The sequence below is a fragment of the Prinia subflava genome, chromosome 1, assembly GCF_021018805.1.
Source record: "Prinia subflava isolate CZ2003 ecotype Zambia chromosome 1, Cam_Psub_1.2, whole genome shotgun sequence".
NCBI classification, from domain to species: Eukaryota; Metazoa; Chordata; class Aves; order Passeriformes; family Cisticolidae; genus Prinia; species Prinia subflava.
In genome coordinates, this window is record NC_086247.1 from 51,873,875 (window position 1) to 51,895,842 (window position 21,968).

Below are 21,968 nucleotides of genomic sequence, written 5' to 3' on the forward strand. Positions count from 1 at the left end.
CTCGTGTTTTCTTTCTCAAGAGTTTCTCAGGGAAATGTTACCAGGAAGCATATAACAAAAGTTACTGATCTAGGTGGATAGAATAATACAGAGAATTAACTCTCCAGCAATTTCTTTCCATACCTGAAAGTGTTGCTTTTAAGTATTTTTCTGTACATAAATGATTAATACTCTGAATTTTCTTTCTGAAAAACCTAACCATTTTAGAATGTTGTTTATTTAGTCTTATTAATGTTGCAGGAAAAATAGTAATTTATTTTGGGATCTCTTATTTCACCCTACATCTGGATAACCAGCAAACCATCACTGACATAAGAACACGTTTTTAAAACTTCTTTTAGTTACGAGTGTTCTCCAGGTAAAGCATTGACCACTTTTATCACTGTCCTTTGAGACAGAATTGTAAATCACTGAACATAATAGGAAGCAAAGAGGGAATTCATATAGTAAGAAATTATACAAATCCCTAATGTGTTGGGAGTCTGACTGAAAAGGAGTGGTGGACCTTTTGTTATTCTTCCTCTAAAAGTAAAAAAAGTTTTTGTTTCATTGTTTTGGGGGTTGGGTTTGTTTTGTTCAGGTTTTTTTGGGCTGTTTTTCCTTACAGGCACTTCAGTACAAAGGTCATAATGGGACATTGCTTCCCTGTCATTTCTTAAGGTTCCTGGCTTGCTTTCAGCATGCTTAATGGATTTCACATTTAATTCCTAAAAAATAAACATAAGAACACCTGCTTGTATCTTTAATAATATATCTATAGTCACTCCAGTGTTCCTCCCAAAATTATGGCTATTCTGATACCTGGTTCCCAAGCCCCTCATCCTGCTGGCTGGAGTGACCGGAAGTTTGCTGGTGACTGCACAGTGACACACGGACCCACACGACACGGATACACCCCGGTCTCTCCTGCCCCTGACCTGTAGTGCCCTGTCCCACAGCTGGCACTTACACCCTCATGGGCAAAGCCTGGGGACTCATAGCCTGGGAGGAGTTCAATGGGAGGAGAGGACAGACCATGCACTCTCAGGGTTGCTGTTCCCCGAGGTAATAAGGTTTTCTGTCTTCTCTTTGCCCTAAGTGTTTCACGCCAGAGACAGAGACAACAAGCTGAGTCCACCACTCCGTGTTCTCAAGGTTGTTTATTCTTAATTATCTCTCAGTTCTTTCCCAGCTCTGCAAGGCGTCCCCAGCAGAGCAGGACACGGGGCGGACTGGGCGGATCAGAGAGCCCTGCACCTTATGTACAGTACCCCTGACCCAACCACTGTCCACAATGTACTTTTTATTTACAAAACTGTACCAATGCCTACTACCTATACTAACATGTCAGTTCTACTCTAAACCAATCTCTAAAATCCAACTCAGCAAAAGATGGGGGACAAGAGCAAGAACAAGGAGGACAGGGGCCACTCCCCAATTCCTCCATCTTGTCTCTCCAGCCCCATATACTAAAAATCCTAACTTCCATATTTACATTCTATAATAAACTAGCTACTACTTATTTTAAATTCTTTCGGCTTGTGATTCTTCCTGCATGTAAATATTCACCCCCATGGACAGGGATCAGAGGCAGTGTCCTCCTGGGCTCTGTGTGAGGCTAGCTGACCCCCTTGTACAGATCCCAGACCCCCTGTCCAGTCTCCAAACCCTCCAGGGTGGCCAGAGGGATATCCTGGACTCCAACAATGCACAGCCAAACAACAACCTAACATTTTCCTGTTAGATGGTAATGTCTGTTGGGCTTGGCAAAAGGAACACCTCTACCAAGATTTGCCACGTTCCCTTGGCACGACATCTTTCACCAAATCACCAGTACACCATTAAAATTTGTGCTACTCACATGGGAAAACACACTTAGATACAAAATCTTCCTAGAAACAGAGCAAACCTGATTCAGACAAATACATCTAGGATGTAAGGGTGGCCAAGGCTCAAATTTTCTTATACATTGCTTAAGTATTTATATATTTTTCTTCCTGCCACAGAGAACTTGGAATTATTTAGCTTTGAGCAACCTGTTCTAAGGGAAGATGTTCCTACCCAGGGCAGAGGGGTTGGAAATGAATGGTCTTTAAGGGCCTTCCCATCCCAAACCATTCTGTGATTCTATGGCTCCATAATACTGCTCACAGGAGTTACTTAGGCTGAGTTCAGCACCATACACCTTTTTTGGCTTTGTTCTCCTGCTCTGTGGTAATTTCTAAGAACAACATACTTTCTCCCCCAAAGGCATTAACTAATTTACTACTTCTAGGTTTTCCTGTTGTATCTTCAGGCTCTCATTTTTTCACTTGTTTCAGCATGTGGCCATTATGTCTGCTGTGTACTCCTTTATTGCTAAGGAGAATTACACAGCATGTCTAAAGTTATCCCAGAATAGTACAGCCCATGGAGACTCCCATCTTTCCAAAACAAACTCAACCCCAGAACTGGCTTTCTTGAAGTAGTAGTAAGAGGAAGGAATTATTCATTAACACAGCTATGCCTTTTCCCTTTTCTTTCCATGACCAAATGCTATCCAAAGCTCCCCTCCATTATTATTTTATTACTTTTATGAAGCTCAGGTACATCAGTGAAGCTGATTTTCCAAGCAGAGAGCTTGCTACCTCAGAATCCTGGCTTCACTTTGTCTTTAAAGCAGTAAGAATTTACTGAGTGAATGTGGGGCAAGCTGAGGGTGTAAGAAAGTGCCTCGTAAGTGCCTGTGTAAGTTGGCCCCAGACCACAGTGAATTTTGCAAGTTAGAAATCATCCAAATGTGTTTCACATGGCAGTAAATTGGTATAGTCAGCACGGCACACAATCACTTGTTTGTCCTCAAAATCTGGGAGAAGATTCATTCTGGGTTCATTAGCTGATGGGCCCATTGTGCATGAACTTTTGTTGGCAGTGGCCTCTAATAATACACATTCTTCAGAGCTGAGAGCCTCTGGCCACTGTCACTTCAAGTGGCGATCCTCATGGGCAACCATCTCCAATTACTACGGGATGTTACAGAACTAACCCTTCTCTCTTCTTTTGCCAGGAGTAAGGTGGCCTTTATATATAACAAAAAAAGAAACACATTAGCTGTGATGTGAAGTTAAATAGCCTGTGAGCCCTTGCTGTTACACTGTTTCTTCTGGAGAGGAGGAGGGAGCCTGGAAGTTGCGAGGTTGTGTAATGCGTGGTGAAGACAATATCCCTGTGCTCCAACACTAATCGGAGTGTTTACAACCCTCCCTTTTGTAGCTTCCACTGAATAGCACAAATTCCTGTGGGGGACCTTTTACATTACCGCAGGAGGTGGCACAAAGAGCTCATTCGACAGGGACTAAGCAGCATTGAGTCTCAAGTGAATAAATGGAGCAGGTGGCACGCTGCCACAGTATTAATGGGTCCAATAGGCCGGGGATTATGCTGGAGGCTGTGGGAATGAATCGGCCCTGCTTCTGACTGAAACAAATTCCCCTGCTGATGAGCAATCCTGAAAGGGATTCAAATTACGCAGGTGCTCAACCTAACAGAAACTTGCATTGTAAGAGGCAACCCCCCCCCACAAAACTCCTTATAACATCACTGTAAACAGGATGCATCTTGAGATGAGGATGTGTTCCTTGGCACAAGTCGCCTCAAGCAGCATCCAGAAAATTTCTCCATTTCCCTCGCATTCCAGAAAGCAGTAGAGAGGAGTAGGTAACTCCTCTCAGGAGGTCAGCTTTGTTATGTGGGATGAAGCCAAAGCTACTGGCTGTTGTCGTGTGAACTGAGGACGTGGAATTCTGTCAGCAGTAACATCACTTGGAAAGTGGCCCAAGTGCCCCCACACTGAGGCTGATGTCTTGTGGTGTTTGTTGACCTCCCACTCCTACAAGCGTACTCGCACAACTTATTTAGCCATGTCCATCTTTAATCACTGCCAAAAGAATCTCAAAATCACAGAATGGGTCAGGTTGGAAGGGACCACAGTGGGTCACCTGGTCCAACTTCTCTGTTCAAGGAGGATCAGCACACAGCACAAGACTATGTCCAGATGGTGCTCGAATATCTGCAGCAGGGGAGACTCCACAATCTCTCTGGGAAATCTGTTCCAGTCACCTGCATGATGAAGTTCTTCCACAAATCCAGGTGGAACTTCCTGTGAATCAGTTTCTGCCCGTTGCCTCTACCCTATTACTTGACACCACTGAGAAGAGCCTGGCTTCATCCTCTTGGCATCCTCCCTCCTTCTGATACTTACAGACATTGATGAGGTTCCCTCCCAGCTGTCTCTTTTCAAGGCTGAACAGGTCCAGCTCCCTCAGTCCTCTCTTGTGACAGAGACGCTCTATCTCCTTAATTATCTTTGTTGCCCTTCACTAGAGCTGCTCCACGTCTCTCTTGTACTGAGGGGCCGAAAACTGGACACAGCAGTCCAGATGCGGCTTCACCAGGGCTGAATAGAGGGGTAGGATCACCTCCCTCGACCTGCTGGCAACGCTCTTCCTACTGCAGCCCAGGACATCATTGGCGTTCTTGGCCACAAAGGCCACTGCCAGCTCATGGCTCAGGGACGCTCACGTTCCTTGTGTTCCCAGAGGTGCGATGGACCTGCTGCCTGCCGGCTCTCGGCGGCTGCTGAGGGAGTCTCGCATACGGATCTCGCCGGGGTCCTCCCCCGGGACCGAGGCCGGGGTTCCCTCCCGCAGCCGGACCCCGCTCCCGCGGGCCTGGGGGCTGCAACAGCGATGGAGGCAGAGGAGCTGGATGCCTTCTGCAGCGCGCTGACCGCTGGGGGCTGTAATGCGGCGGCCGGCAGAGACCTGGAGTGCCCTTGCCGGCAGCGTCCCCCGGGAGGAACTACAGCTCCCGTCGTGCTCCGCGCGCGGGAAAACGGGTCCCTCCCGCCGCACCTGCCCCGCCCTCACGGCCGCGCGGAGCGAGGCAGCGGCGCGTGCGCGGTGGCGTGAGCTCGCGCCGCTCCCCGCCCGTCCCTGCGAGCGCCGGGCGGCGGCGGCGGCGGGATGGGGCGCGAGGCGGGGCGTGCCCGCCGCGCGTGAGGCCGAGGCGGAGCCGCTGCGCGGGCGAGCGGGACCCCCCGACGGTCAGTGCGGGGGCGCGGGCGGGGGCGGGCGGCCCGGCCCGACACCGCGGCGAGGGACGCGGGGCCGTTCCGGGTCCGGGCGGGGGCGGAGGAAGGGGGGGGCACACCGCTGGCGGCGCGAACCGCCACCGCCCCGCGGCGCGCGCGGCTGCCAGGTGGGGGAGGGGCCGGCGCGGCTCTCGAGCGGGAGGGGCGGGGCCGGGGAGGCTCCGCCCATTTCCCTTCGGGTCGCTCCTCGCCCTCCCTCGCTGTCCGCAACCTTCCCTGCCTCTTTCCTTCCCTCTCTCCTTTCCTCCTCATTTCTTTCCTTGCTTCTTTCCTTCCCTTCCTCTCCTCCCTCCCCTCCGTTCCCCGCCCGGGCGGGTGTCCGGCCCGGGGGCGATACGTACGGGCCGTGTTGTCCCTCCTGCCCTCACGGGGACGGGCGCCAGGCACCGTGTGCGCCTTGTTCCCTTTGGCGTTTGCTCCCTTTGGATCGTTCGCTGCAGCTCAGTCTGGGCTCTGGGCTGGCTCTCTGCAAGGTCGTTTGGGTTGATTTTTTTTTTTTTTTTTTTTTTTTTTTTTTTTTTTTGTGGGGAGGGAGAGGTCAGGGATTTTTATTCATCTACCTTCATCTAGAGGTCTTATCTTAAAACCCAGAAAATTTATTGTTATTGTAATTTTTCTACGTCTAGTGTGATTAGCAGGTTCTAAGGATGTCGTGTTTCCTGATAATGTTGTTTGGAATGTGTGTTACTGTTCATTATAGAATCACAGAATGGTTTGGAAGGGACCTCAGAGACCATCTAGTTCCAACCTTTCTGCCAAGAGCAGGGACGCCTTTCACTGGACAAGGTTGCTCAGAGCCCCATCCAGGATGGCCTTGAACACTTCCCAGGATATGTTAGTGGGTGATGTACGAGTAAATACACGTTATTTTTAAGTGCTAACAGATGTCAAAACAAGTGACAAAGAAAATTCCAGCAATCCACACTGAAAGTATCTGTTCATGAGAATGGTGTGGTTTGGATTTCCCCCATCCCCATGGCCCTGGGGTTAATGATAATTGTTGATGGGAAATAATCATTAAAAAAAACAGGCTAAGGACTTTTTGCCACTTGCATAAACCAGGGTGATTTGTGCAGGTCTCTTGTTCCAGCACAGGAAAACAGCCCTAATAACTCAACACAGGTTTCTGATCTGGAAATAGCTTGAAGTGCTTACCATGAATGCTCTGCATTGCCATAACCCACCCTTTCAAGGGTGACGTTAAGGCTCCGTTGGGTATGACGCAGGATGGTAATGGATGTAAATTTATTAATGAGCTTACAGGAGAATGGCAGAGGGATCCCTTAGATCCCTTAGGTTTGGGTTTTGATGTTTGTTGAGGTGTTGCATACAGCTCGTGGTGAATGGTGCTGTGCTTCAGTTCATTTCAGCGCAGTCCAGTCTGTGTATAATCCATACAGTCAGTGTGACAAGCTTTTGGGGGGCTCTATCATACAGAGAAATAAACAGGAATTAAAAAAGTCCTTCCAAACTGTTGTAGTTGTGAACATTTAGTACCTCTAAGTGTGTGAAATTTATTAACCCCCCTTGCTGTAATGTTCTAGCTAACTACATCAAGAATAGAGTGTCTATTTTGTTGAAGCAGGGAGCTTTACATTCTCTGTCCTAGGGATCTCATTTCTAGCTTGGGGAAACTAAGTGTTTTTTTTTTAGTCTTCTCACATCTGAAATGGAACACAGGAATAGCTGCCTTCAAATACTTAATACTCCATGTGCAACATTGGCACTGTTCTGTCTTAGTTAAGGTGTATTCAGGGGTAGGAGGGCAAATTTGGTAGTTTGGATTGGTGGGGGTTTTCCCCAAGGTAAAGATTTCACAGTGAAATCTCTGGTGTGATTGTAGTTAGGTGGGAAGAAAGTTCTTTTTCTGTAATGCAGATTATTTCCATTTCTATATGTGCACATCTGCACTGGAATATATTGTCCTGGAATTGCAATAACTGCATTCCTGCTTCAGAGGTGCACAGCTTGGTTCTGCAGATGTCCTTAGAGCAAAGCTGACAGACACAAGCACTGTGTCTAACTCTTTGGGGTTCTCATCTCCACTGTACCCTTCAGGCACTCTTCCCAGTAAGTTTTAGCTGTATTTTCTTACAGAAAAGGTTTGCATATTTTCTGAGTAAACACTCCTGTTTCTTAAGGGCGGTTTCTAGACTAATGTGGAAGATGCTGCTGTTCAGCAATGAATACCACCAAATGCTAATTTGCATTCTTTCTGTAAAGCTTAGTGTCATTTAGCCAGCCTCAAAATGCCAAAATACAGTATGATATTTACCGTCAGTTTATAGTAGTATAGTGTAGCATAATCTACCAAGCTTGTCTCTGAACTAGTGTATCTGAGTGTGTTGAATCAGTGGATGATTCACTACCCTTACAACTAGTCATGGTTTGCTATGTGCATGGTTTGCTATCCTTCATCAACTCCTTCTGCTGTTCCCCAGAGCCTCGTGGATCATAGTTTTCAAATTGTTGCTCAGAAAAGATAAATAAAATTCCACAATTGGGCTGGAAGTACCTTATGGAGTAGGAAGTTTTACTTAGGCTCTATCCCCAGAGGTGGTGGTGGTGCTGTCCAAATAAGGTTTACATCTTCTGCTTGCCATGGCCAAAACCAGAAGGGTAAGGATGCAGGTTGAGCTTAGAAAAAGGAAGGGTATGACTTCTTTTTGTCCATATTTACCCTTCTCATCCCAACCATCCCTCACCTTTTGGGCTTGACACCAGGGAATACAAACTTGGTTGAAGGTGTGGAGGTATAATAGAATGGAACAGACTTTGATGGTGGCAGCAACAGCAAGTCTGAAAAGCTGAATAGCAGCAGGATCCAGTGCTCCCTGCTTGCAGTTTTTCTTTAGGCTGCAGTAAAAACTGGGCAATAACTGCTTACCTGGGGCAGCTGCTGGGAAGTGCAGGATTTTTATGGGGTTACCCAAGTAAGGAGTGGTGATCCAGTAAGTTGGCTCAAATATATCCAAGGGGTTTCTAGTTTACTTTCTTCTGTTACTAGCAGATAATGTACTATGAAAAAAATATTTAGGTTTCATCAGAAAAATGCTGTGACAATTTTGAATTAGTAGGAAAGAACTTGTGAAAATGATAAACATGGGGTACAGTGACTTCAGTGGATAATAAGAAGGTAAAAACAACACTTAATACCTGAATGAAATACATCTGACCAAAAATATTTGGAATATATACTTGGGTCCTTAGTGTTGTTTATTATTAGTTGTGCATTAAAAAGGCACAGAAAGCAACTCTTTTTTCTTATCTAATGATTAATTCCATGTATACATCAGAGACTGAGATCTGCAAATTCAAAACCATGAGATCACAGTGTTTAGAACAATCAGTTCACTACCTACAAGCAGTATTTCCTTTGATAGTTAATTAAGGTGTGTTTAAATAGGGAACATGATTTGGTATTTTTTCCTTGTCTAATTCCTGTGATACTAAGTAAATAAAAGTAGAGATAATGAAGATGTCCCAGTTTCTTCCAGAAGCAGATCAGTGTAGGATCCTGACTAAAAAATAGCAACTAATTATTTACTAAACACATAATTTTATAATAAGAAAGAAAAAGTGCTTGCCAGATGCTAAAACAGTAATAATGTGAATCAGTACATATAGTGAATTGTTAATGTGTGTTAATAGTAATGTGATATTTAAAAAATATTGGGAGAGAAATTTTTATATTTTAAATAAGCAAATTTAGTATTGTTTTCTACAGAAATAGGAAATAGTGCAGAATAAAATAATGCAGTTATTCTGGTATAATACTAATAATTGAAGAAGGTGCTGGAAGTCACTTCATCTATGCTGGTGTGCCCTTAATTGTTAATAGCTTGCTGTCTGTCCATTTGTTGTAAGTGCTAGGAAAATAGGCAGAAATATAGACCTTATGCAATCAATGCAAAAAGAAAATTTCTTTAATAGAAGGATTATGATCCTTGATGTTGCACATTAATTTATGATATGACCTTGCAGGTGATCCCTGCCTTGCTTCCATGCAGGCTGTGTCTTCCCCGGAGGAAGCAGGGAATGGTTAATGATTCTTGCCAGCTGCAGCCCGACAGGAGCGCAGAGCTGGGGCAGAGCCTGTGTGAAGGTGCAGACATGCCCGAGTTTGGCTGCTGGGGCTGTGCTTTTCACAGGAATAGGTCCACCCTTCCGTGCTTCCCAAACAGTGGATTCCTCATACCCCCTCTGCCATCTTTATTCTCTTTCTTACCCACGAGGAACAGAGCTTTTTTAGACTGGCTATTCCGGTCCCTGGAGGCACACAAGGAAAGCAAGGGATGAGTGATGGCTCTTTGCATGAGGTGGGAACGGCCAGATGGTTGCTGGAGAGGAAGAAAGAGGAGCGAGTGCTGAGTGGTAAGCTTTGACATTCCAAGTCAGAATGCAAGTTTGGACCAAACTGAAAATTATTTTAAGGAAAATAAATTTAGTTTCATGTTCGTTGTTTTGTACATTTCTTAGCAGTGACTAACTCTTGAGTCAATTCCTATAGTTATGTATGGACAACATGTATTTTTGTACATTTTTGTCCTCTAGAATGAAAATTTCACAGGTTTCTGTTATCTAGGTGAAGGCAGCTCATGAAGTTTGCTTCCTCTTTCACGGCTCAGTAGGATCTGAGGGTCTTTTCTATTACTAGAGGACATGACATCTGGCAGAAAGGAGCTCTTGGAACTGATCATAGGACTCTACTAATAGAGCTCAAAGAATGATTTTAGAAAGCACAATATATGATGATAATTCTGTTAGCTTGACACTAGTGGAAAAAAGGATATCACAGTGGCAAAAATTGCAGCATGTCTTTCTCATTGAAAAGTAAGTAAGAATTCTTCAAGGTTATTACTTCTCTTTAAAATCATACCTAAATTTGTAAAATAGGAGTTACACCTATGAGTTTGAAGCTATCATTTAATGTTTATCCTCTAATGGCTTTTGTGAAATTTAACATTTAGCTTACCCTGGTGGTGAAGCTTGTTGCTACTTTAACATTTCTAGCCTGCCCAGTTGTGTTTTGTAAATACAAGGATCTGCAGTCAGGTGCAGAATTTTTTTGGATGTTGCCATAAAAATAAATTTTCAGTGAGCTTTATTAGAAGGAATTAAATTGAGTGCTAAGTGTAAAATCTAGTGCTAAACATGCCGGCAATTAAACTGTCTCATTTTGTGGTGGTAGTAGTGGTTTTCTACCATGAATACTGTGGAAGTTCATAATTCTCAGTTACTGTTTTCCTATATCCAATATACTGCTTTCACATACTTAATACTGAGTGTGTTAATATAGTGTATAATTACTGATAAAAGGTAATTAAGATGACAGATATTTTACTGTATTTGTACTACTCCAGTGGATTTTAATATTGTGAACCAAATGCTGTATATAAAAGTGTAATGCTAATCTGTACAAAACCCAAAATACCTTTTTTTTAAACTGGATTCAAAGAAAAGTGTAATTTCCTCTTCTATGTTTCAATTCCATGGCTTCAAAGGAGATGCCATTCTTTTAAGATGGCCTAAAGAGCTTTTCATATTTTCATATTTTATGGGATATTTTTAATTGATTGAATGGACTAAAAATATAAGAGCTTGGGTGGAAAAATACCAAGTGATAGAACAGATTTACCCAGAAACTCCTTGGATTATTTCAGTCCAGTGGTTTTAGCTTTTCTAATTCTTTAGGTGTTTTAATCATTACAAATTCTGTAAGTTTTCTTCTTGGTAGCCATTTGTTAATTCTAGATGCAGAGGTCTTTCACAGGTCATGCTTCTGAAGTTTCCATCCTGAAATTTGGGGTTGCAGTTCTCTAAAATTCATGCAGTGTGAACCACTGGTGAGCAGCTGTCTTTTAAGCAGTCAGATTTTGAAACGTTGTTGGAAGAAGCAAATTTCAATTTTCCACCTGAAAGAGGAAGTGATGAACATGTGGAGTTCTTTGCTGGTTCAGTAAGTTAGTGTGACAGATATACTAGGATGTATATTTAAATGCATGTTCCTCCACAAAGATAATTAAGAACTAATTTTCTGGCAATGGCTTTCACAAATGTACCTTTGAATATTCCAGAACCTGTATACACCACCAAAACCCAGTGGAGAAGGCACATCAGTTTTACCTGCATCACTCATTTTGTGTGCTGCAATTTTATGATATTTTATTTGGTCTATGATCAAATTCGTTTGCAGTTTTCTATGGGCTTCTTTTGGTTTCTCGTTCTTTATAAATCCTTTAGGAAGTAAGTTTTTAGTGTTATTTCAGTCAAACTTCAAAGACATCTAAAAGATAAACAAACGTGTCAAAGAAGTTTGCAGTTAGTGTGTATCATTAGAACAGTCAGTTGTTGGTGGATATTTCAACAGGCTAATTACATTTGGTGGGTTTTAGTACTTGTGTGCAAGGATTTCACCACTCTTAAAATTGCCTTACACTGATGGAGGCAGTTTATCTTCTTTTGAGGGAGAGATAGGACAAAGACCATCTTTGATCTTACGTGTATTGGGGCTTCCATTAAACTGTCTGCTCTAATTTTAATTAAAGCAGTGTGACTTGTGTTTAGACAAGGCAACACAACAGATTTGGGAATGGCAGTCAGAACTTGTTTGGTCCTGCTCTATCAAATACCAAACTTTTCCTCCATCTGTGAAGCATACAATATTTTAATGTTGTGTTTGTGTTATTATTCAGTTCATTTTTACTATATTTGGCAAGTAAATTGAAAACATCAATCAGTGTATTTCTTAAGGTATGGATTTTTTTTGTGATAGTCTCAGGATGTAGGATTGCTGAAAATTGCTGCAGTAGATGCTACAGACTGAGCTAAATAAAGCCTGTTTTAGAAAACATATGTGAATTTCATTTTAAATTCTGAGGATGTTTATACATTTAGATGTATATACATTTTAGAGGGCTGGTGTTTCATGTAAGCTTTCTTCTAAGGCTGTTTGACTAGGTAAATTGGCATAGAAGACAAGGCAAATACTGTGAACTTGTGGGTCCTGCTGCAGTTCCAGTAGTTGGCATTTTAATGCATGACAGGTTCCTGCTTTCTCTGCAGAGACCAGCAGCTGCCCCATGGTGGGTGGTGCTGCACCTTGCCTTGCATGCATTTCTGAATGTTTTCTGTGTTCACATGCGTGACATTTTGCAACATCTCAGGCCTGGAGGTGATGTTAATCATAATTAATAATCTGCTGAGCTTGTAAATATTTAAATTGACTTTCCCCTTGGGTGTTGAGTGAATCTGGGGCAGACGTGGAAAACAGAACTTGTTAATCCCATCTCTACATATGGTACTGAAAAAATAACTAAAAATTCAGAAATTTGCTGAAAGGCTAAATCCTTCATGTGATGTTAATGAAGAGTTGTCACTGGCATTAATGGGAATGTATCTGGGAAGAAGAGATGGCACAGTCCTACTCTTGTATGGAAACTTAACATACCATGCTAAAAATAAAAATTTTCTTTTGCATATAACATGAGTTTGAAAGACATTGACATCTATTCCCGCAGGTTCCTGCTGCAGACATAACATGGATCAGCAAAACAATTATTTTGCTGGCATGTCTCAGAACAGATCTCAAAATAAACAAGCTACATCAGAAAAAAACCTTTTGGTGGGTAGAACTGCATCTACAATAAGGCTGTGCTAAAAACTGCTGTGCTGGGAGCACAGAAACGTTACGCATCAATCCATTGTTGTTAAGGTGGGAAAACACTTGTGTGCAGCCCAGTCTGTGCTTGATGTTACTCAAATTTGGCTTAATAAAGCAACCAGTGAAGGTTGATTTCCAGGTCAATGGCCATTGATGTTAGCTTGATAATAAACAGGACTCCTAAGCCAAAAGCAAAGGTAATGCAGATAGACATAGTTATCAAATAATCACTAAGAATAATCAGCTGATAGACACAGTTGTTAAATAATCACTAAAAATAACCGGAGAAGCTGTTATACAAACAGTGTTTCTGGATCAAAGTATTTTTTGACTTTTCCTTTCTGCTGTTATAGTAGAATGGGTTTTATCTCAACCACCATAGTTCCATTTAGTATTCATTAGAAGCTGAACATGTTTTGCCATTGTTGTGCTGGAACATGCAGGATTTTAAACATGAAAAGAATCATACATGGAAATTGATCATCTGTGTCGTGTCTCACACCATGAAGAGACCTAAGCAAGGCTGTTCTTTGCTTCTTCTTATGCTACAGAGTTGTCAGTTCAAGTGACATCCTGTAATTGATAGATCTTTTCATCTGTGTTCAATACATGGCGGCAAAACTTCATTGTAAAGCATGAGAAAGTTAATTTTCACAGTTCAAGCCCTAAAGGTTTATGTATCATTAATATACTTTCAGAAGTTTCTTCTTTCTGAGAATGATAGGGCCATAGAATTGAATATTCTTTGCCTTTGGTAAGCTAAACTAGATTGTTTATACTGACCTTCCAGTTAAAGGGTTATGAAGTGACTTCTGCAAAGTTAATGCTGTTTGAAAACTCTATGAATAAAATAATGATCACAGTTCACCCAATTCAGAGAAGAAGCACGGTGCTTCTAATTGATTTTTTTCTGTATCCAGTCTGAAAGATGATATTTCAGTATTGGATTAAAAAGCCAGACTGTCTGTGCTCAGCGTGCAGTTCTCCGTGCAGCACCTGTGCTCTGCTGTTCCCTCTGCATGTTAAGCGGGTCTGTGCAGCTGGCAGGGTGTGGAAGGCTCTGTCCCTTGGGCACTCCGTGTTTGAGGGTGGCAGCATCACCAGTGAAGTGATGTTTGTAGGGGCACACACCAGTCCCGGTTTTGTTGTAATTGGCACGGGTAGGAAAGATGATGGTGCAGCAGCAGTGGCACCTGCCTGCACATGTCACCTTTGTGTGTTCCCAGGAGTTCCACAGAGCTTGAACTGTGCTGCTGGCAGGAGCCTCACGATGCCTTACTGCATCTCCAGTGCTGCTGTTGAATTTGCCAGGTGAATTGCTGCTGTTGCAGAAAGGCTGGTGCATTATAGGGCACATTTCTGGTGTGTGGGCATTCCCAGATTTGTTGCCACTGTTAAATCCAAAGCAAAGAGTCTTTGGTAACTGCTGTTTACCCTTGCCATTTCTGGTATTTTAGCATGTGTTAGCTAAGACACTTTAAAAAAGCCCACAAAACCCCAAATTAGAGTTTTTATAGGCTTAGCTGTTTTTTACTGGGTGTTGGAACTGAGTGTGCAGAGCTCTGGCCTCTCTGGAAAACTAGATTCTGTTCTCTGTTGTTTGATCTGTCATGGGTAGTCTGCAGATGCTCTTGAAAGAACAGCAGAAATGCTTAAAACTCCTGTAAAATATTTCATGCCGAATCCACTGGTTTTTCTTCTGCTTCATTTTGCATTTTTTACTCTGAATAGCACTTGCTTTTTTAACATCATTTGTAGTACATTCAGCTCAACCAGTCATGGGTTTATTATGTTTTTCTCCCTGACTGCACTAAATTGACAGCTGTTCTCAAGCTGGCTGCATTCAGGTACTGAAGTGTGACTGAATGATGCTGTAGTTTAAATCTCTGATCAGGAGAATTTGTCATTAAATAGATCCAACCCAGGAACCAATTAAAGTATAAAAATTAGTATTGATTTGCTAAATCATAATCACTGTGCAACTTGCTGCAGACCTTTGGGGACTAGACGACTCTTTGAAGAACTTGTCAGAAAATGTGAATTGTAAAAAAACTTGTATGTAGTCCCTAGGGCAAACAAAACCAGTGGTGATAGTATGTTTATAGTAATGGTTAAGAAAGTGAACTGCACACCTTTTGTTGTATTTTCCTGCCTTCCTCTGTTAAGTAGTAAAACTTTCTGTTCTGTTTTACAAGCATTAGCGCTGGTACAAGTGGGAATTTGGAGAGATGGACAAGGGAGAAAGGGCAGGGTTTTTACACCAGGAATAATTCTAAGGCCAGTCTAAGCAATAGTGGGTATTATATATGTTGCACAATGTGGTGGTTTTCAGAAGTATAGGAGGGTTCAATATGTTAGCAAGACAGTTGTAGTATTCAATTCAACTCTCAGTAATTCAGCTCTTATCAAAACTACCATATTTTAATTTGGACTGAAAAATTTTGTTTCAGAGGCTGGTACTTTTTATTTTTTTTTAAGCACTAACCAAATTCTTCAAACTGTTTCTGAGAATTCAGCTAGCAAGGAAATATCTCTTTTCTGTGATAATGAATGTTTTGGTGATCAGGCAAACCTTTTTAGTGCTACTTGGAATTTAGAGGGGAAACCTAAATTTGACTGGAGAAGACCTCCCAGATTGCCTTGCTTATGTGTGGCCCATAATTTGCAGAAGTTTTAATGAGAAGTGAGTGTGGGAGAAATAGAAGGTGGTGAAGGAAACCTGGGAAACAGTGAGCAGCCAAGAGGTGAGGTTAGATGAGAGACCGGGTGTGGAGAACAGGAATGGTGAAACTGAGTTTGCACAGGTCTAGGTTGTGAACACCTGCTTGGTGAGGAAAGGATTTTGAGCTAGAGGAGGGGCAGTCCTGATTGTGGAGGAACTGGACTGCAGGAACGAGGATGAGGAAGCAAATGGAGAGAGTGTGGGAAAGAGTGTGACTAAACATTGATGAGGCTGGTGAGGGCTTGGAACACAAGCCCTATGAGGACAACTGCGGGAGCTGGGGGTGTTTAGCCTGGAGAAAAGGAAACTCAGGGGTGACCTTATCACCCTCTACAACTCCCTGAAAGGTGGCTGCAGTCAGGTGGGGGTTGGTCTCTTTATCCAGGCAGAAACTGATAGAATGAGAGGACACAATCTCAAACTGTGCCAAGGGAAATGTAGGCTAGAAATTAGGAAAAGGTTTTTTACAGAAAGGATGGTAAAGTACTGGAATGGCGTACCTGGGGAGGTGGTGGAGTCACCATCCCTGGATGTGTTTAAAAAAGGACTGGATGTGGCACTCGGTGCCATGGTTCAGTTGAGGTGTTAAGGCTGGGTTGGACTCGATGATCTTGAAGATCTCTTCCAACCTTGTGATTCTGTGATTCAGTGTGAAACCATGGAGTGGGAAACCAGTGTACTGGGCTTGAGTACTATTACTGGAGGTATTGGATTACTTTGTGCCAACAAGACCATGGGATCCAAAAGAAAGATTTTCTGGGGGTAAAAACAGAGAATCCTGAACAGTGGAGTAGCACATTGCCAAGAAGTTTGGAGAATGAGAAATTATTCTTAGGGTGGGTACTAGCAGTTGCAGTGCAGGTGGCTGATTAGTCAAAATACTCCTGCAGAACTCTGGGTGCAGTGCCCATCTGTCTTGGGGGCATAGTTTGTAAACGCTCTGTATGGGGCTGTGGTTGTTACCCTGTAACAAAGATCTGTGCCCAGACTTTTCTTGTAGACTACTGGCTTTGGAGAGGTAGTGGGATATAAATTGTCACAGCCTGCCTCTCCAGGGAAGTGGGATGTTACAACAATATAGGACTGTGATGGTATAGCCAGTGCAGGAGGCGGCACCATGGGACAGGGGCTTTTCCTAGGCAATTCTGGTCCATCTCTTTTCAGTGTGCTCTCTCCTCGAGCAAAGCATTCAACCATCCATCCCCTTCCAGGGATCCAATTTTTGTTTTTTCCAAAATGTGTCTCTTGGAAACAGCCTGTGAATTGCATTCTGATGGAGCTTTACAGAATTTTGTAGGCTAGGGGCTGTAATACTGTTTTCCCTGAAGTGAACCAAACTGGAAAGCACGTGCTGCCACATATCTGGAGATTTTATCTTCATGCAGTTGCAAGACTTTATCATCTTGGGATTGGAAAACTTGTTTCTGATATGCCTAAAATGTCTAGGGTATTATTTAATTATTTTGTTTAAGGCTGGCTCCCTACTGATTAGATTAATGAAGAGCTGGAATACCCTCAATAATAGAGAGTGTTCTGGATACAGCTGCATATTCTAAAAGTGAGCTGGCTCCTCCAAGAGCCCACTCAGATGTGGATGTGGTCTGTAGCTCACTGACTGTCGACAGCTAAGTAGTTTTGTCTGTTTGTATACCACTCCTGAGCTGGAATGGACTCTCAGAGCAGAACTTGAAATGCTTTGGATGCTGCTGTAACTGGCAGACTTTATCCATCTACAGATAAATGAGAGACCACACAAAAGCTGCTTTTGTTACTTTTAGAGGTGATCTGATGCTGGCATGATTTGAAAAATGTACAGCTTGCTCCTATGTGAATTCAACTGTGTGATTATACACCCTCCTTTGAAGTAAATTTTGCAACATTCTCATGGCATCACATATCCTGTAAAATAACCTGAGGTTTAGGAGCTGAATTCTGCTAAACAATTTGTATTTTGTTATTTTTATCCAAAAAAAACCCCCAAAAAAACCTGTGAAGTCCCTTCTTGAGGCTTTAATTTTTGCCAATTATGAAAAGTGTGTGACTCACAGGGGAGTTACTTCATTGCTGTGTTTGTGTGATTACTTGTGACTTGTGAAATTTTAAACTTGCTTTGCCTGTCTATATGAAGTACTTCCTTATTCCTTCTCCTTTCCTGGCTGTGTTGCCTTACTAAAGAAAGGAAAGGGCTTTTATACCTGATTTTATACCTGACCACTGCTTATTAAATGAAACAGACTGAAATGTTGCCATGCAGTCAAATGTCAAAATTACATCAGAGACCACCTAAGTGTTCAGATGAAAACAGTGATTTGTATTAAGCTTTTCAGTATGTTGTAAAAAAATGCAATAGATACAGAACTTAGATGTGACACAGACCTTGTATAGTCTTGGTAAATAAATTCTAACTTGATCTTCTCATCTTATTTAAAAGTCTCAACAGTTATGAGTACCACTCATGGTTTCTGAAGTGTTTTGACATATTTAGCCCACAAGTGATAGTTTTTGTTCTTTCTTCTTATGGTTCATTACTTTCCTAAATGGAGCTGTGGTTGTTACCAGGATATTTTTTGTCCAAAAATGGTGTGCCTCATTTCTGCAAGAATCAGGTCCTTCATGCATGTCCAGATCTTTTGGACTGAAGGTCTGTGATGATGAGTGAGGTACTGCTGTGCTGTCTTTCTTTTGGATAATTGTGATAGGGCAGGTACTGGTACCTGAGTGAGTGTGCTCACTCTGCCTTCATATTTGATTAGTGACTTCCTGGGACTATTTTCAGTCCAACACCTAGGTATTCAGAGGGTGTCTGTTTGTGGCAAAATGGAATGACCAGGGGACACCCATTGTGCTTCAGATGTGGTCTTGCATAATATTTGTTGCAGAAAAATTCCACATCCTTCATTCCACCCAGAAGCTTTACAAAATAACATCTGTGCATGCAATTACCTGCTCTAATTTGCTTCTGCTGTTGCAATTGGCTACAAGGCACAAAGTCACAGTACAGACTCAGTGCGAAACAGAAATAATGGAGCCTTCTGTACTGAATGAAAGATCTGTGGATTTGGTCTTTCAGACTGCGCCTCCCTTTAATGTGTTCATGCCGACTTAGATGATACACTGTTGAAAGTGAGTTCTATTAAAGCTTGCTATCATCTCTGTCTTCCCTTTTCTGTGATTTTTCCAAACCTCATCTTTACTTACCAAGTATGCAGCTCAGACTGAATTTTTAGGAAAGAGTTCAATTATTTTCAAAAATGAGGCTTGAAGAACCACATTATTTTGCCTATGCAGGCATCTTCCTTCCTTTCCCCAGCCCACTTTCCTGTGCTTAGTCTGTAGTCTAGAAAAGTGGTGCTGGCATGATGGCTAGGAGATTTTGTGTTAATGATAATGCTGTACCTTCTTTCCGTGTTTAAAATATCTTATAATTTAGTCTTTCCTTTGGGGATAGAGGTCACGATTCTGCCCATGTTCAGTGAAGGCTTCTATTTGACATCAGTTATTCTGAAGGCTTGACTCAGTGTTGAGCAGGATGATGGTTCAAGAAACTGCATTTTAGGAGCACTTTAAGAGGTAGTTAGGTCTAAGAAGGTGCAAGAAGCTCTCTGATGCTGTCATGTAACAGCATTTGTGGCTTCTGTGGAAGAAGAGTCAAATGTCAAGTGAACGAGAAGTGGTGAGAGTCAAGGAGCCTCCTGTTGGCAGGGAGGTAAGAAGGGACTGTGATACTGGGGAGAGACTGAGAGCCAGGGAGAAATGGGGACAAGGTGAAAAGATGAGGTAACAAAAAACAGCAGCAGAGGAAGAAGTGGGAACTGGTAACTAATCAGATAGAAGAAACAGAGGAAGAAGAGAGAGAACTATGTCTGCAAGGAAGTGGTGTGGAGCAGGGAAGTAGGAACTGCCCAAATAAAAAATAAGATGAAGGGAAAGTAGGAAACTGAGCTTGAGTCACAGAGACCAAAGAAGATGAAGATCAGATTGTCTGATACACTGAGGGTAAAACAGAGTAGTAAGTCAAGACAAGAGCTATGGGAGTACTGACACTGGATGGTAAAGAAATCAAAGCCTGAAGTTATAAATACTAAGAAATAATTGAGATCTAGGAGATGAAGCTGTGTGTGCAGAATAGACAGAATGACAGAATAGAGGTGCCCAAAGAGAGAGGTTGCACTCGGTCATCGTGGTTCTGCCACTTCTTTGCTTTTCATTGTTAGTGCTTGTTGAGCTCTTCCACAAGCCAGCTCAGCAGCAGAAGCCTGTTGGAGCAGCTAACAATTCAAATCATCTCAAAAAGAGCAAACTGCTGCAATTGGAGGCAGAGGAGAGTTAATACAGGGAGTAGTGTGACCTTCCTTATGTAGCAGCAGTGAGTTATTGAATCTCCTGACAAATGAGAACTGCACAGGTGAAGAGAAGCAGTCTGAGGGAAGGGACCTGCTGCAGAGGAGAGGCAGGAGCGAAGCAGGAACAGATTGGGAAGGAAAAGTCTGAGAGGGAGAAGGTAGGAGAAAAGAATCCTGTTAGAAATGTTCCTTCTCAAAATTCCTAGAAGGCCCATGATTTTTTATTGGCCTTTTATTGCTGTCAGAAGACAATGGTAAAAGCCAGAGGAAATGTAAAGATTTATATGGCAGTAGAACATTAACATCCATTAGTCAAAGTGGAAGAGGTTTTTTCGGTAAGCTTAACAGCTCTCTTCTGCTGATAGGTCTTGATATAATTTGAACATCATAGAATTTCTCCCTTATTTAAAGGCCTAGGAAATGATACATATAGGAAAGTAATGCTTTCTTGAAGCTGTAAAATAAGAAAAATAAACATAAGTACAGTCTTAATTTGTTGTATTTGCAAATACACGCCATTGTCTTAATTTTTAGCCTGTGACTTTGCTTTAGCCAGAATAAGGAATGAACAATATTAAATAAAGATTTCATTACTATTTTCTCATCATAATTCTGTGTATTACTGTGCCCTATTCAAATTCTGATCTGAGTAGCTGGTAATTTCCATAAGCACTGTGAGTGATCTCCTGTAGGGAGACACAGTTGCATACATGCTCTAGAATTTCACTCTGTATACGGTGAGCTGAAGGATGAGAATTCAAAAAAAATTTTTTTTAAATTCCAACACCGAATAAAGTGAACAAACCACTCGCCCCAAAATCCATGTAGCTGGACTCATCTATAATTATTAACTGGGCACAATACAACACCATGTCATATTATTTCTGTATGCTACCAATCTGTAAATAAAAGCCCAGGAGCTGAGTGATACTGCTGAAGAGTGCTGTGGAATGTATCCTGGGTGACCATTAGACACAAAGGGCCAAATCCAGCCAAGCGGACTCCAGAGGTGTGGTGTCCCATACAGCATATCCATTCTGTGGAATTTCTGAAATTTATCTGTGCTAGGAAGGTTATGAGTTCCACTGCTGAGAATTTACGCATTGTCTTCCTTTGTATAAGCTTCTGTTTGGCCATAACTCTCAAGCAAACAATGTACCAGCATCTGGGTGCAGATGACCTCATACAGCCACTTCAGAGGGGAAATTGTTGTATACCAGAAAAACATAATCATTATTTTTTTACCTTTTTGAATTTGCAATAGCATAATTAAAAGATGAATTTGCTTTAGCTGTATTTATTTTATTTTCCCCCCTTATTGCAACAGGCTAGGCAAGTTCTTATTTGCATCTATAAAATATGCTTGGGAAAGAGGAAAATGCTTAAGGGCAGTGCTCACAAACACCCCGAGCTTCCAGGCAAATCTATCTGATGTCAAAAAAATTTGAAGTCAGCAAGCTAATTTGTAGTAAATACTACCAATCAGTATGCAAGCTGCCTATGAATTCTGTAAGAATTATTTCAAGAGTTAAAATATTCAGATACTTAATGTATATGTTTTATATATCATAAAGTAGAAATGGCTAAAATGGCCGATCTCATGTTAATATGGCTCAGGAGTTAACAAACAAATTCTGCAAACACAGCTTAAGACCTGATGTTGTGTTATTGTGTCGTGACAGAAGTTGGAACTCTTGTTGTAGAAGGTATTGCTGTTTATGATTTCAGGGTAGAGCTCCGAACAAGGTGGTCTGAAACCCACTGCTTAAAATCGTGTGGGTTTTCTTTTTGTTTTCTTCTGATGCAGGTGTGATGGACAGGTAGCAGAAGATTTCACTTGGATCTCCAGGTATCAGAATGACCGAGTGCTTCCTGCCTCCCACGAGCAGCCCCAGTGAACACCGTCGGGTAGAACACAGTGGGGGACTCGCTCGTACTCCCAGCTCTGAAGAAATCAGTCCTACAAAATTCCCTGGCCTGTACCGCACCGGTGAGCCTTCGCCACCTCACGACAGCTTACATGAACCTCCAGATATAGTATCTGACGATGAAAAGGAGCATGGGAAGAAGAAAGGAAAATTTAAGAAAAAAGAAAAAAGAAGTGAGTAGACAACTTTTCTTTTTATAAAA

At 42.2% G+C, this 21,968-nt stretch overlaps 1 protein-coding gene across 5 annotated transcripts in view; it reads left to right on the forward strand.

The window, feature by feature from the left end:
* Window positions 1-4,876: 4,876 nt before the first annotated feature.
* RALBP1 (ralA binding protein 1) overlaps window positions 4,877-21,968 on the forward strand; it is a 33,001-nt gene continuing 15,909 nt past the window's right edge. The window contains exons 1-3 of one of the 5 annotated variants that reach the window (XM_063396450.1): window positions 4,877-5,062; window positions 5,811-5,957; window positions 21,646-21,939. In XM_063396450.1, the coding sequence (XP_063252520.1) occupies window positions 21,696-21,939 (244 nt within the window). In that variant the 5' untranslated portion in view covers window positions 4,877-5,062; window positions 5,811-5,957; window positions 21,646-21,695. Of the gene's footprint in view, window positions 5,063-5,276; window positions 5,584-5,810; window positions 5,958-9,354; window positions 9,485-21,645; window positions 21,940-21,968 lie in introns of those variants that run through there. The other 4 variants (XM_063396441.1, XM_063396468.1, XM_063396459.1 and 1 more) reach the window with 4 other exon arrangements.